The following is a 16,730-nucleotide window of genomic DNA, read 5'->3' as shown; positions in this document are numbered from 1 at the left end:
TCAACTAGGTCGACCTTATCTGACCTAGTCTGACCTCTCGACGGAAGGATCGAACCTCGTTTGAAGCATTAGAATGTTCAGGAGTCATTTCTTCCGCAAACTGAAGTAAGTTCGCTTCGTTGATCTGACTCTTTCAAGTATTTGTTTGTTTGTATATAGCATATACTTTCTGAATTAGTATCTGACCCTAGTTCTTGGTTGAGTCCTTTGAGACACTTCGGTGTTTAACCGTTCGCCTCGTAACTATCGTCAGATATATATGTTGAATATGTAGTATATGTGTTCATAAAAATGATATCTTACCCTAGTTCTTGGTTGAGCCCTTTGGGACAATTCGGTGTTCACCCGCTCACCTCGTAACTCTCGTTGGATGTCGAACTTCGTGTATATCATCTGGTGACTGTCGTCGCGTCTTATATCACCAAGACTTTGTAATTTACCTTTGTTGTCGCGTCGTGTGATGCCAAGGCTCCCTATTTTCTGCAATTTACGATTATGCACTTCTGATTATGCATTTACATTACGTCATCGCGTCGTATGATGCCAAGGCTCCCTGCTTTCTGCAATTTCTGATTATGCACTTTCGATTATGCATTTACTTACGCCGTCGCGTTGAATGACGCCAAGGCTTCTACTTTCTGCAAATATATATGTAGAATATTTCGTTCAGTTAAACACCCCAAACAATAGTATATGCATTTTCTTTACGCCGCCGCCATATAAAGCGTATGCTTTTGCTTATATTACATATACGGTGCATAAATGAGCGTTCAAATGGAGATCAACTCAAAATCACCAATGTGATTCTCTTACTGCTCTTTGTTCAAGATTTTGCTTGATGAATGAAGGTCCTATTAGAAAGGCTTCGCTTTTTGGCAAAACTGCTCTTTTCGTAAAGACTAAGTCATTTACGTATGACCTGGTTATGGCTTAAGGTTCTAAACAACCTTGATGGATATAAGGTACGCACAATGGTGCACATCTATTTCCTGAGTTAAGCATAACAATTTCCCCACTAAAGAGGGGAGATGTTGCTGAAATGGATAAAAAAAATACACGCTTTCTCCGTCAAAGAGAGGAAGTGCTGCAGAAATTTCTGGAGAAAGCTAGAAATAACTCAGAAAGAACGTAGCAGGATACTTTGTCATATAGCGAAGTGCTACCTAGTTCATGAAATGCTTTCTACAACGTAGAAAGGATCGTCGCACCACTACCGATAGAGCAGGAGAAGTACTGGCGAAATGGTTGGCAGAATCAGTTAAATGGCATAATGATGTCCGTTGTTGGAACGATGCCAGAATGACTCATCTCTCAAATACCTGTAAGGGCACCTTGCTCGTAAGGGCCACTGAGCCAAAGTATGGTTGCGCCTTGACTAGGTTGTGGGCTCGTTGCGTAAAAATACATCGAGCAATTGATCCCTTGTGATCGTATCATATGCATGCTCATCGAGAGACTGATACACAACTAGACTCATAAGGGTCATAGAGCCAGAGTACATTGTCCACCTAAAAGAGGTGAGATGCTCGTGATGACCGTAGTGTCGAGAGCAGAGTCAAGCATGCATATGAATAAAATGAAAAGACTCCGCGGTTGATGACTGTGTTAGGGGCATACTGAACGGAGTTGGGTACATACTCCTCAATGGCTGCCTTATAGGCATGCATTAAGTAGCTTGTCAGACCGGCAGACCCCTTCAGAATTTCTCACCGAGGAAGACGGTGATGGTGCAGCCTTGAGTGACTTATATTACCTTCAAACCTAATAGAGTTCATGATGGCCTCCGTCACTTAGAGGTATGGAGGTCGTGGTTATCCTAAGGATTGAACTCAACTGCTGCAGTAGCAGAATGCATTCGAATATCTTGTAGGGACTTCTTCCGGTATGATTGTACCGTCCTACTAGGGGATGGGGTCAACAGGCCTCTAGGGTATATAAAAATATATAGAATAATAAACCCCCAGATCATCGCGTTGGTGCTCAGATATACCTCCCTTAAGCCCAGGGGAAGGGGTTAATTATCGAAACAAAGTATTAGCTTAGGTCAGCGATGCTTGAATGTATGAGTGGATGAACGTTGTTGAGTCAGTCTTGCATAACCTTTATGAAGGTGTCATGATCGATATACGACTACACCGACTGGGCAAAAACCGATGTTGTATCTGCACGACTAAGCGAAGCTCGATGAGTTGTCCTTAGATGCGTGAGATACAGATATGTCAAATATAAAGACTTGAACACAATATTCGACCCGGAAGAGATCAAGGCTAAGTCGTGGAGACTTGAGCGGTTATTCAAATCACAGCCCCGAAGATGCTCGAGCTAAGTCATGAAGACTTGAGTGAATGTTCAACTCATAGCCCTAAGGCGACTCTTGCGATATACGCTAAGTCGTGGAGGCTTGAGCGTCGTTATTACGAACTGTGACCTTGAGTGGTCTACGCATTTACTTGAGTTGAATGGATGTGTGATTGCTTGCTTACCAAATCATCAGTGATTCTGACCCCGTTTTATGGGAATTTTAGGTGTTGGACCTGCATTGCGATATGCAGAACAAGGCGGCATCAAGTTTCAGGGTTTCTCTAGACAAAGTTGTACTGCTTTCTTTTATTAAACCTATACTGCTTTTCCAAGCATTGATGTAATAAACAAACTTTGGTGACCAATGAGTTGCTTGGCCACATACCTGTAATATGCCTGGGGTTTTCTAAAACTGACGACTCATTGTCGTCTGATTTCGCTACTAAAAGTTTTTCTAAGTTCTGTTGTAAAGAAAAAAAAAGAAATTCATGAAAATTTTGACTTAGCTTTGTTTTGAAAATCCTGAGCGTTACAACTACACCAATCACACTATGTAAAGTAGGTTCCATTATCATGTTTAGTTGCTTTGTGCCACATTTTGCAAGGCCCATAACAACAATGCAAACATGAAGTTGTCTTTTTAAGGAATAAATGCCCTAAAATCAATGTTGGACCCCCTTTCCACGATAATAGTTTTCGTGAGGGGCTGGGGTCATATTCATCTTTTGTAAAAAAGACCTCTATGGTAAAAAGCTACAATAAACCTTTCTTTTATGACAAAAAAGCCTTCTTAGGGGGGGGGCATATGTTACACTCTCACTCAAGGGAAGCCTCTTTCTTTTAAGAGGGCCGCTTTATAGTGAAAGTGCTTTCATAGGAGGGGAGACATGAATCAGTTTTGACAAAGAAGTTGGATTTTTGCATTTATTATATAGGTCCCACCATAGATTTTTCAAAAGCATGTTTGTTTTACCCTTTATATAAAAGAGGTTCAATTTCCTATGAAAGAGAGACCATTTCAAAAGAAATTGCATGAAACAAATGACACTATCATCTAAAGGAAGCTTCTTTTCTTTAAAAATGTGAGGGAAAGTGCTTCTCCATGGAGAGAGGTATGAAACCCATTTTAACATAAAAACATTTTTTTTTTTGCATTTGTTATTTAGATCTCACCACATATTTATCATGTACATGTTTGTTTCAACTTTTCTAAGAGAGAAGTTTAATTTTCTATGAAATAGAGTTTCATTCATAGGAAAAGTCTCAAGCCAACCTAGCCATGCACCACCCCAGTAGCTCATATGGTTGTGTTTTCAAGCTTCAATGCATAGTCATGACTAATTTACATAGGTATCAATTGAATTCAAATGTATTGACAAACATATGCCTATATGCTTTTCATTTATGAATGTACCATCAAGCACAAAAATGACTTGAATCTTTTTAGAAAGCCTTTAATATAAAATTTTGATAAAAAAAAGATATTGAAATCGATTTGAATCTTTTTTTATCTTGTGGTTTCTAATTGATGAAGTTAATTAGGAAGATTTTAAAATGATTGTTTAAATGAACCATAGAGGAGAAGTGTGCTTTCTTTTTTGTACCATACTTGTAACTAATTTCAACTTTATTTTTTTAAGTTGGGAGATTAAGGTGCCCCACCTATACTATACCACCATTAGACATAACCTATTGTGGTTGTGTACATCGGTGGTTTATCTTTTCACACTATGCAATCATCATCTTTTGAAATATAATTCAAAAAGTAACACACTTTTAAAGAGTTTTGACTTTGAATTCACATTGATATAACTTAGACTGCAATTTTGTCGTGTGATCTGAAATACAGAATCGACCTTCCTCAGCTGCCTTCATCCGAGATATTCAGGTTGAATGGGGAGAGTGGATCCAGAATCTGTAACTAGGTGAATGCATCACCAAGAGTATTTCTTCTAACAAAAGAGTTTTTAAATCCAAAAGCTCTTGAGGGTGCTGAATGACACCTAACATAAAGAACTGGCCTGTCGAATGCCACATAGCATATGCAAGATCACAATTAGGGCTGCAAACAGATTGGATATCTGACTCGAGTTTGACATATTTTTTTTTAATATTAGTCCTTTAATTAGAACCCATATGTGGAGGCAGATCAAATTCAAATCTTCTCAATTAAATAACTTTTGGATTTAGATCAACATTTTAAGTCGGATCTAGAGTTGATTTGAATCAAATTCCAACTGGAATGCATTTTTTTACATATAAATAACTTGTTTTATTTTTGGATCTAGCATTATCACATATATTTTGGATTTGGATTCAATCCATGTAATACTCAATATTTTTCTAAAGTTTGAAAATTTATTTAATTTAATATAGTGGCATTTTCCCTTTAAATTCTCTAATAGTTGAGTAGTTAATATTGTTTAATTAATTTATATTAATTAATTAATAATATATTAACTATTATTGTTTAATTAAATGGTTAGTAATTTTTGTTAGATCCTAGGTTGGATTATGGACCTAATGGAGAAGATCCATAATGTACATCCACTAAATTATTTTAAATAAATAAAGCCTAAGTTACAAGCTACTTATATTAGTAAGTTGTATTAGATTAGAAGTTAATTAAAAATTTCATAAAATAAAAGCAAATTAGGTTACTTGGGATTGGAAAGTTGTTTTTTTAGAACTCCCCAAGGAGGGACATCATTTTGGGAATCACCTAGAAGGGGGGCCCATGTTGGGTGGGAAACCACGTATTTATTAGTTGAGTCTTTATTCTCCCTCTCATATCCATGCTTTGAGAGAGAGGAAGCATGAGAGAGAAAAAGAGATATTGAGCAAGAGAGCAAGAGAGAAAGAGAGAGAGTTAGAAAGAAGGAGGCTGCATGTTTTGAGGAGCAAGGAAGAACCGATTCCCCTAACCCATCTCCTTTGTTCAACGCATTACTAGGTACGGGGTCTTTTATGGTTCAATATGTTAAAGATCTAGCATAGATCTACTCAAGTATGGATTTTAGACTAAATATAAAACATGTTCTGAATGTGTTTTTTATTGGATTTAGGTAATACAAAAATCTATATTTTTTGTTGATGCAAAAATCTGTATGCAATTAGATTTTTTTTTTTGGAATCATGTATATGTGAGTTATAAATCTGTATGTTATTTGATTCGTGAAATGGATTCTTATTGACTTTTGTTATTGTAACCAATACATGGAGGCAAATAGAAGACTAACCATGGTGGATTTATCTAGGGCATGTTCAAACAAATCATTATTATGTCAGTGCAACTTGCATAATAGCCAATTGAAATTTCAAGTTAACTACACTCTTGGCAAAATGCCGATTAGTCCAAAAAAAAATTCTATATCATCTTTTCATCTATTCTTAGTGGGTTTCATGTGTACACATCCGATGTTCATGTTCTTGAATAACATCATTGTTCTGACATTTTGAGAGCATATTTTTCTGCAAATCTATAATTGATTAATTTTCCTCCATATAGTTGATTGGAATTTTATTTATTTTTGGTTCTGTACACATTATTTATTATGTCCATTCTAGTATTACTATTGCCTAAATATCATCTCTAGAAGTGAAAATTTACTATAATATTAGTGTCTTTTTTCTTTTCTTCTTGTGGTGTTGTAATCATGCCATTTAAAAAAAAGAAAGGAAACACATATTGTGTGGTTAAGACATGCAACCACCACCAATTTATGCCCTTAGTTAGTACTCTCTTATTTGGCAAATGTCATTGGATCATGTAAAAAGAAAATTGATGTAGAGTTTTATGTGAACCATCTAGAGGTGGCACTATCTGATATATTTGTGTAATCAATATAGCATAGATGAATCATCTTCTGACCTACTAATCCTTAAATTATGTTAGAAAATGTATGTGAGTAGCTTGTTGGTTTGTTGTGGCCTTCAGGCCACCTGGTTTTTATATTGTGTGCAGCATATGCGCTCCATTTTGGAAGCTCAATGTGAGGGCCCGAGTGTGAACTTGGTTTCAGTGGGGGACCTTATTTGAAGGTGCCCATATGGTGGACCCACTAAGGCTTCACTTGAGAAGGTTCAAAGGACCTCATTGTCTTTGCAAAAGGTTAATAATTTTAGATTAAAGAGATTGATAACATCAGATAAGTTACCTTTGATATTAGGAGACATGTGGGATCATATACAAAATCTAGTCTATTTAATAGAATAGTGGCATTATAATCATTAGATGATTTTTATATGGATTAATATTTGATCTATGTTATTGAAAAGTTTACATCTGACAAGATTCGCTCATTATCGTGCTTCCATGCAAACACTTTTTCTAAAGGTGATTGTAGAAAAGAAAAAACTATTGCATTTTCAATTTGGACTTTGTTTGACCACCCCTCTATTATATGTTCAGAGCATAAGATTGTAGAGACCGATTTATAAAAGAAGGGTTTCTATATTCACAAAAACCTTGAAATAAAATCGTGAGTATGATTTTATATTTGTGCTGGATTTCGATGTTATATGTGGTTATCATATGTGTATTGAAAGCATGATATGCCACCAATGTGTTTTGCTTACTTGAATGCAGGAGGCGGTCCAATAGATGAATTGTACGATATTGTGGCCTACTGATGAGGCCCATGTACATGCAGTTTTATGGATGCTTCTCTACATGCGACTTTGACAATGATTATGTCCATGTGTTATTCTTAAGAATATGATATTTATATACCTAGGCCATTAATCTAATGTTGTTTATTTTTTACCATGAGTTTACGTTTTATAAACCGTATAGGTGTCTTTTAATTTTCACGTAAAATATGAGTTTTTAAGCCATAGGTATGTGTGTTAGTATTTATGTAAATTTAGGTTTTTAATTGAACAATTAAATATGGATTTTTATTTGGTTATGCATCTGATTTCTTGTAGCTGTGAAGATGCATTGGTATGTATTTCAGATGAGACTGATGTGAATACAAATTGGTATTCTCTTGTTCATGTGAGTTTGGTGTTAACTTAAATCTGTATTGTCATTTAAGTGTATTGAATTATATAGTGGTTATTATTGAACTATTTGTGGGCCTTTTAAGGCTATATGCTTGTGCGTTGTTCTTAAAATAATCAATTATGAGATGCGTTGTTGTGTTGTGGTACGATACATGATGAGTTGCGTGTTGTTCTTGTGAAAAGAACCTTGATCATTTAAAAGCTTATAAGGAATTAAATAATATAATAGTTTGATTCCTTGGTTGCTTTTTATGGATTTTGAAAACCTGAGATGACGGTCATGGGAAAGTGTGGGTTGTAATGTCTTGGTATATCGAGCAGTGTCGTTCATGGTAAGGATGCTCTTACGGTGGTCATTCAGGGTGGGGATGCTCTGACGACGTTGGCTAGGGTGAGAATGTCTGATGATGTCAGCATAGTAGCTTAGGGTGATGATGCCCAACATATGTTGAGGGACGTGTGAAACCCAAATTAATAAAATACAATTGTGTGATTAAAATACAGTTGGAGATTGCCTTGAGCCTCGAGATTTGACCCATGTCAGTATCTGCGAGAGTTGTTCGAGATGAAAAGTTAAATGAGTTTGCATTAATCATATGCGTGCATTCAAAAGCAATGCTCAACAATGAGATAAAAAGTTACTCATCCAATATGCCTTAGTTTATGCATTGTAAAAGCATTGTTTCATGCATAATATATTTATTGATTCTTCTGTCAAGTGATGTTGCTAACTTGTTCGTATTGGTTTCCATTGCAATTTTGTCTAAATTGTTGTGCATGATGCTTTATCCCTTACTGTTGGATTAAATGAGAATTCGTGCAAGAATTTTGGTTTTTACCCCGTTTAAAAATTTTCATACGATGAGGCAGGGCTTAACTGAGCAATGTGATGGCAAAACATGGTTGCTGGAGGTGGCGATGTTTATGATTGGTTGCTGGGATTCAAATTTTGTTAAAAATTGATTTTTAAACTTATAAACTTAAAGTTTGAGTTTAGTAATATGATTTTGATGTAAATCAATTTATGGTTTGGAATCGATGTTTGGTTGAAGAATGAAATTTGTGATGTGCCGGAATCCATTGGTTAGTTTTTCGCATTTATTAAAAACATGTACATTTCAAAATAAAAAAATTTACGCAGTTTTGAAGGTAAATTTAGGGCATATGATTTGGATCTGGATTCAAATATACTGTTTGCATTTCAGATTCAAATCTGGCAAGATCAAGCATGAATCTGACCTGTTTGCACCCCTATGCACAATCAATATCATTTGCGGATATTTGAAAATGTCATGATTTTAGTGTGACTTTTTCAAGGTATGTATTTTATTGAAATTTTGTGACATTTACAAAATATACCTTGTTTTAAAAATACCACATTTTAACATGATAAAAACACATTTTTTCTAGTATTTTGTATTATTTGTATTTTCATCATATATACAAATAAATATTCCATTGATGTACTTGTATTTTCACGAGATTCTGTCTACAAAATCTTGCCTTTTCAAAATATTGCAAAAATCCTCATCAAGAGTTTGTCAAAGTGAATGGGGCTTGACCAACACACAAACCCAGCATTGTTTTGGGCATTGCTTGACTTGTAGAACCATCCCTGGCCCAGACCAGCCTATCTAAACGTCAGGTCCCAACTGGCCACAACATCCAAGTAGCAATGTCAACGGGTTGGATATTATCCAGCATTCAATTTTAATCCAAATCCAGTTAGTGTGATCCGTTTGTAAAAGTAGTATCTGATTAATAATCAGATCCATACTTGGTATTGGATTTTGCATTCGAATCTGAGTCCGATTCTGACTAACATCTGAATCTGACTGGAATCTGAGTCTGTATACATGCACATGTCAGCTTTTAAGTTAACCGGTACCAGATTTGGTTTTATCTGATCCAATCTAACTCCGAGCCTAATCCACTTAAGTCAGATCCGAATAGATGAGACTTGGTATTGCCTGGATCCAACCCGAGTCTGACCAGTTTAAATCCCTACCACCAAGGTAAAACAAATCTAAATATGTGCAAAGTGATCTGTTGGTTTGGATCCAAATCTAGGGAAACATCCTTGAGCAAAATCACACGTCAAATACAATCGTAACGCATATAAGAGCTAAAATTCTAATCAAATCCATATCAGATAAACTCGCTCTTTATCTAAATCCGAATAGACCTTATTACTTTATTAGATCTTATGGATAAAAAAAGATCCACATTCAGATCAAATCAGGCCCGATACAGAGAAAAGAAAAATTTACAAAAATCCACCTAAGGTTTGACATAATTACAAAATTATGCCTACCTTTTCAGACATTACAAAAACATGCTTGGGTGATGAAAATATTTTTTTAAACCTCCACCTCTTTCAAGGTACTATATTTATTCTTGTAAAAATACCATATTACCCTCTCATTTATTTTTTTTACCATCGAAGCACAAACGGGTTTTTTTTTTTTCATACCTGAACACCATCTCTTGCGGACAAGGATCATTTTGGTGTTGGGTTGTGGGAGGCTTGAGGCTTGACGTCCCCACGTTTTGAAGGTAAGAACTAAGAAAACAATGAAATGATCAAGGCAACTAATTGTTTTTTTATAAGTTTCAACTTACCTTTTTTTTTTGCTTGGGTGCTAGAAGATTAGAATCAATTTAGCTAACAGATGTTGTCTATATGAAAATAGCACTGAAACTGCTGAACATTTGCTCTGGTTCTGCTTTTAATAAAAGTAGCCGGATAAAATTGTCAGGGTTTATCAATGTTTTTATGCGTCAGATAATGATAACAAAAAAAAAAAAACTTTCCTAGTTAAAAACTGCAAGCCGGAAAATAAAATATGGAAGCCATTGACTCCACATGGTCTTGGTTAGGTTAGAGTTTTGACTTTGATTTTCTCCACTATTTTCATGTGAACAAGATGGACCCCCAAGCTCTAATATTCTTAATGTTGAGCGGGAGAATATATATATATATATTTATTTATATATATTTGGAAGAGAGACCGTGCAATCAAAAGAAAGTCCAAAATCTACAATCAATGACAATTAAACGGTTTTTCTGCTTTAATGTTTGAGTGTTTCATGGACCAGACCTTATATATTTGTTCTTTATAATTTATTTAGTAAGAAATATGCTTTAGGTAGTGACTTTACAAAATTGAAGGCTCACATTACATTTAATACTTTACAATACAAAGTATTGTGGGTAGTTGATTTTTAGCACTTTAAAAAATGCATCTAAATAACATAAATTCATAATCTAAAATACGTCGCTTACTAAATGAATGATAAAAATCTCCATCCAACCAAATGAATGACCAAAATCTATAATAGATCGACTATTGATGATCGATGATCAATGAAATTTATTTTATAAAGATCAAGTTTTCATTGATTGGACTTTATATATTGAATTTTTATTATTCATTTTAGCAAGCAATATATTTTAGATTATGAATGTTTGATATTTAGATGTGTTTTTTTAAAGCACTAAAAATCAACAGCCACAATACTTTGTATTGTAAAATATTAAATGCATTGTGAGCAGTTGATTTTTCATGTTTCAAAAAACATATCTAGATATAGTAAAGTCTTTTTGTAAAGCACATTTCTTACTAAATATATTATAAAGAACAAATATATAATGTTCGACAGATAAAAATGCTCAAACATTGGAGAAGGGGTATCATCCTATCATCATTGGTTGTAGATTTTAAACTTTCTTTTAGTTGAACAGTCTCTCTCTCTCTCACACATATATATATATATATGTGTGTGAGAGAGAGAGAGAGAGAGAGAGAGAGAGAGAGAGAGTAATGCATTCTTTAGGCTCCTTTTTAGTTAAGTCTCGTTAGGCTCTTTAAAAATCATAGGTTTTATTTATGCAACCATGGTTAAATGGTAAAAAGAAAAGGCTTAATATTATAATTTTGAGATGACTAACCATGGTCCATGGATATGTTGAAAGAGGCGGATGTTTGGAAAATATTTCCATAACTCAACCACGTTTTTGTAATTTCTGAAAGGGGAGGCTGATTTTGTAGTTATGTCAAACCTTAGGCGGGTTTTGTAAATTTTCGTCCGAGGTTGGTGCTTGAGTCAGACGGGATCCGACCCGTGAAAGTGGTGGGCCCGAATCCGATATGGTTTTTAAGGAAGCAGATCAGGTCATGCTGAAATGCCAACATCGTGGCCGTCTATTTGCATTTTGGATGAATGCCTATCATATAAATGTTCTGTTGACTTTTTAAATTTTCAAAATAAAAAACGGACGGCCACGATGTTGTCATGAGCAAAAAAGCTTATATGTTCAGCGTGACCTAATCTGCTTCCGGTTTTTAAAGCTAGCGATGCGAGCGATAGAGGGATAGAGAGAATCGGACGACTCTGATTCGACTCGGATCGGTGGGAGTGGCGGATTAGGGTTTCTAAACTCCGGTCGATCGTCCGATGAGCCAGCATGGATGACGGCCGCGATCCTGCACCAGAAGCGTCCTCTACCGTACATCCTCCGGAGGCCTTTTTTCCGCCGGAAATCGTCCCTCCAGAGGCCTCGACGTCACCGGCCAACCCTACCTTGGTTCCCAACGAGCCGCCGCAACCGCCGGGAAATCTCACTTCCCATCGCCGGGATACCCCGGATAACGTCTTTTCGGCGTCACTGACGTCTCCGGAGGTCCGAGCCCCACTGGAAAATCCTCCTTTCAATCCCCGGACTGTGACAGAAGATGTTCATCCGGTGCTTTTGACGTCGCCGGAGCGTCCTCCTCCCTTGGATCCCAAAGAATCGATTGATAACGTGCTTTCCGACCCCCAGACTACGACGGAAAACGTTCCGCCGGCGTCACAGGTATCGCCGGAGCTTCCTTCTCCACCTTCTGATCCCGACGAGTTAACGGAAAATGTACTCGCTGACCCGCAGGGTATGCCGGAAAGCGTTCCCCCGGCATCAGAGACATCTCTGTCGCACCTTCCAGTAGATCCAAACGAGCCGGCAGTGGTCGCGGAGCAACCGGTGAAGCGAAGACGGGGGCGAAGAAGGAAGATCCCGCCGGAGCCGGCTCCTCCCGGAGCAGCGGATGGCCTGCGAGTTCTCCGGCGGAAGGCGAGGTCCTGCGTCTACAACGAGAAGCTGATGGACGACATCATCCAGATGCAGATCGACGACCTCGAGGCCTCGTCTCGGAGCAAGCGCCGGAAGTTCGTCGATCTCACGAAGGAGCTCGAGATCGAGGCGATGATCGCCCACTCCGTCGGCTTCCCCTCCGACTCCCTGATGGAGGAGGAGATCGAAGCCGGCGTCGTCGCGTCGATCGGCGGCATCGACCAGGCGAACTACATCGTCGTCCGGAACCACATCCTCGCGAGGTGGAGGTCGAACGTGAACGTATGGTTGACGGAGGAGCGCGCCTTCGAGTCGATCCGGCGGGCGCACCGGCCGCTCGTCACCGCGGCTTACGCCTTCCTCCTCACCCACGGATACATCAACTTCGGCGTTCAACCGGCCGTCCGGGAGGCTAACGTCCGGGCGAACGTTCTGATCGTCGGGGCGGGACTCGCCGGACTAGCGGCGGCGAGACAGCTGAGGTTTCTAGGGTTCAAGGTCGCAATCATCGAAGGGAGGAACCGGCCGGGCGGGCGCGTCTTCACGAAGAAGATGGAAGGGGATGGGGTGTTCGCCGCCGCTGATCTTGGAGGGAGCGTGCTCACGGGGATCAACGGAAATCCTTTCGCGGTCATGGCTCGGCAGCTAGGGCTTCCCCTTCACAAGGTACGCGACCAGTGCCCTCTGTACCGGCCGGACGGGAAGGTGGTGAACGCGGAGGTGGACGCGAAGGTGGAAGAGTTGTTCAATCGACTGCTGGACAAGGTTTGTAAGCTCAGGCAGGCGATGGGAGAGATTGCTTCGATTGACGTATCTCTTGGTGTCGCTCTTGAAACTTTCCGGCGAGTCTATAGGGTCGCAGAGGATGCAGAGGAGATGATGCTATTGAATTGGCATTTGGCGAATTTAGAGTACGCAAATGCAGGTCTCCTGTCGAATCTTTCTCTTGCGTTCTGGGACCAGGACGACCCGTATGAGATGGGTGGGGATCATTGCTTCATACCAGGCGGAAACGAGAGGTTCGTGAGGGTCCTGGTTGAGAATTTGCCAGTTTTCTACGGGAGAACGGTGGAGGAGATAAGATATGGATCGGATGGTGTTTTGGTGGCTGCAGGAGGGCAGGTTTTTTGTGGCGACATGGTTCTGTGCACGGTTCCGCTCGGGGTGCTGAAGAGTGGTTCCATAAGGTTCGAGCCCGAGCTTCCTCCGATGAAGAAGGACGCCATTGCGAGATTGGGGTTTGGATTGTTGAACAAGGTGGCAATGCTGTTTCCTCGTGTGTTCTGGGGTGGAGGTATCGACACTTTTGGTCACTTGACTGAGGACGCCAGAGAGCGAGGCGAATTCTTTCTGTTCTACAGCTATGCATCGGTGTCGGGGGGCCCTCTGCTGATTGCATTGATAGCAGGAGAATCCGCCATTAAATTCGAGAATGTATCTCCGGCGGATGCTGTGGAGAGAGTTCTTAAGGTTCTGAGAGGGATATTTGGTCCCAAAGGAATTCAGGTTCCTGATCCAATTCAGGCAGTTTGTACACGTTGGGGCAAGGATAAATTCACTTATGGCTCCTATTCTCATGTTGCAGTAGGCTCATCTGGGGATGACTATGATATCCTAGCGGAGAGTGTTGGGGATGGAAGGGTGTTTTTCGCTGGGGAGGCTACTAATAAAAGGTATCCTGCTACAATGCATGGAGCATTCCTTAGTGGTTTGAGGGAGGCTGCTAACGTTTCCCGAGCGGCGTCCAGGAGGGGGATTTGGGTTCAGACAGAACAGGTTAACGAGGACGCGGTTGAGGAATCAATGCTGGCTGATCTTTTTCTTAGTCCCGATATGACGTTTGGTAATTTCTCGGTGTTGTTTGATCCAGCTTGTGGTGATCCTGATGCAGTTTCATTGCTGAGAGTGTCTGTTGGAGGGAAAAATTGCAGCGGCAAATCTGAGTTTGGCAATGGTGATGTTAAGTTGGTGATTGTACCCCTTTTGTTGTATTGCTTGATATCTAGGAAGCAGGCCTTGGAGTTGAGTAATGTTGAAGGGGATGATAACCGACTAGGGGCGCTGCACAAGAGGTTTGGTGCACGGTTAGTAGGGAGGAAAGGATTGGGCAGTTCAGTTGAAAAGCTTATTGCTGCGGTGAAACTAGCTCGATCCAAGATGGGCTCAGCTGTTGCCTCTTCATAGAATAATCCCTTACAGATAGATTATTTAAGATCAGTGCAATTGCCAATTACCATGTCCCCATAGAGTGTTGATTGCCTTAAGGTAATCCGTGAGTTGGTACTATACCATGGAGAAAAATCAGGCACAGCAAATTGAGTTTTATGGAGGGAAGCAATAACCGTCTAACTGCTGATTTTGATAGAGGTATGTAGAGCTAGATTCTCTGACTTGAGTTTCTTTTTTGTATATTAGTGGGTAAAACATTAATCATCTACTAAATGGTTTCACGTGGCTGAGAAGTATTTGCGTGTAAACATGATGATATGGTTGCCTGCCTACTTCTTTTGAGGTGAGAACGTGATTGCTAGTGCAGCTTTGTTACATTAATTTCTTATTTGCCACTGAGCAAAATTGTAGACTACTAGCAGCTAGAATTTGAAATGTTTCAAATTTCATTGCTTCTTTGAATCCTCAATCGTTAAAATTTTAAAAAAGAAATAAAAAAGAAAAAAAATTGTGTACTCTTCATTTCATGATCTCTCTCTCTCTCTCTCTCACACACACACACACACACACACACGCACACGTGCACAGATGCCCACACGACATGCAAACACATGCACGTGCTGTGCAGTGCAGTCATATGCTCATATTTTGTGTAACTATAGTAAGAAATCAGAGCAAGCAGTTTTAAAGCTTTAATATAGTTCTCAGATGGTTATCTTATTCCTTCCACACCTGAATGCTTGGTTTATGATTATCATATTGCATCGTAGCTGTAGGAGAACTTCTACCCCTACAGCAACTTGGTACGCACGATCAACCTAAGTGAAGTGTTTGATGTCAACTTGTCCTGAATTATTGAAAAAAATCATGTTCAGCTGCTGAATTTGCTCTATGTTGCTTTTGTATTTCACTATTATCTGAACAGTGTCATGGAATATCAGTCTTTGCTCACAATCTTCATCTCTGGGTGTAGATGGTGTTATTGTTGATAGAGGGCTTCTCCATGGTTGGACGCATGAAAGTGTCATGCATCTTGTTTTTCTCTCATACATTTGTGCAGTGTATGTTTTTTCTTATTAAACTTTTCTTTCAATTGTCTTCTACTTCTGATCCAGTGCATCCTTTTTTACTCATACATTTGTGAAGAGTATGTTTTGTTTCATTAAACTTTTCTTTCAATTATGTCTTCTACTTCTGACCCAACCATGCAAATTCAGGAGTATCACAACTTCATTGCCGTGTTGTGGACCTTCACGCCTTCCCCCTTCTATATGCATAAACCTCTTAATCATGCTCGCTAATCAAGAGATTGATGAGAATGCCATGAAATTTGAGTCATCAGCTTCAGCCTAGTGCTATGTGAAAGTATGCGCCACTCCACCTAGACTGAGGTAGAGTGTCATCATACCATCAGTGTTGGTTCCAACATTTAGAGCTGCTAGTTCTAAATGAATCTCTATAGACAAACTTTGCCTGTATCAATTAATTCAGCAACTCTAGAGTCTAGATGCTTGTGGGTGTTCGGATTTCATAATTGCTTTCATAAATTGATGTGAAAAACTTGATTACCTTCCGCTCTTCGTGCTTCAGAATTCATTATTAGGTAAATAATCATGATATTAATCAAGGACCATGCACAGTGTCATTGAGTGTGATTCCTTCATTCAATCATCTCATGAAACTCAGGCTCTAGGAGTTGATTTTTTAAGATAAGTTCAAAAACATCTCCCACATGCAAGTAGCATACATAATGAAAACTAGGTTAATGATAAGGAGAAAGATGAATTCACAGTGGGTTGAATTATGGACCAATACCAAGAGAAGGCAAAAATCTAGAAACCTGAGGCTGGGACCAAACATCCTTATGTGCCACATTCCTAGTAATATTAGTAAGATTCACATTTTGAAGCTCTGCCAATGGAAGAATGAGTTCTCATGATCAAGGGAATACAGGGTTTTGAGACTATTTACATGCCATCATTGTTGCATAGAGCAGAGCTCTTTATAGGACCAGAGTTGAAAGAAATAGCCTTTTTTTTCATAACTCCGAGATCAAGCAAAATGCAAACATACAGAAGAACAAAAGAGTATAGCAGAAGTGGAGGGAGTGGCTAAGAAAAATCAGCGAGCAATGAAACTA

At 39.0% G+C, this 16,730-nt stretch overlaps 1 protein-coding gene across 1 annotated transcript; it reads left to right on the top strand.

The window, feature by feature from the left end:
* Nucleotides 1-11,648: 11,648 nt before the first annotated feature.
* On the top strand, nt 11,649-16,161 carry LOC149841302 (lysine-specific histone demethylase 1 homolog 1-like). The gene is made up of 2 exons (XM_090003744.1): nt 11,649-12,166; nt 12,239-16,161. The coding sequence occupies exons 1-2, from the start codon at nt 11,777-11,779 to the stop codon at nt 14,603-14,605; spliced, it is 2,757 nt and encodes a 918-aa protein (XP_089859870.1). The 5' UTR covers nt 11,649-11,776; the 3' UTR covers nt 14,606-16,161.
* Nucleotides 16,162-16,730: the final 569 nt, after the last annotated feature.

Source organism: Nuphar pumila, chromosome 4, assembly GCF_984573655.1.
Source record: "Nuphar pumila chromosome 4, dmNupPumi1.hap1.1, whole genome shotgun sequence".
Taxonomy (NCBI): Eukaryota; Viridiplantae; Streptophyta; class Magnoliopsida; order Nymphaeales; family Nymphaeaceae; genus Nuphar; species Nuphar pumila.
Note: the sequence above shows the minus strand (reverse complement) of the source record. Positions and strands in the feature narration are given on the sequence as shown.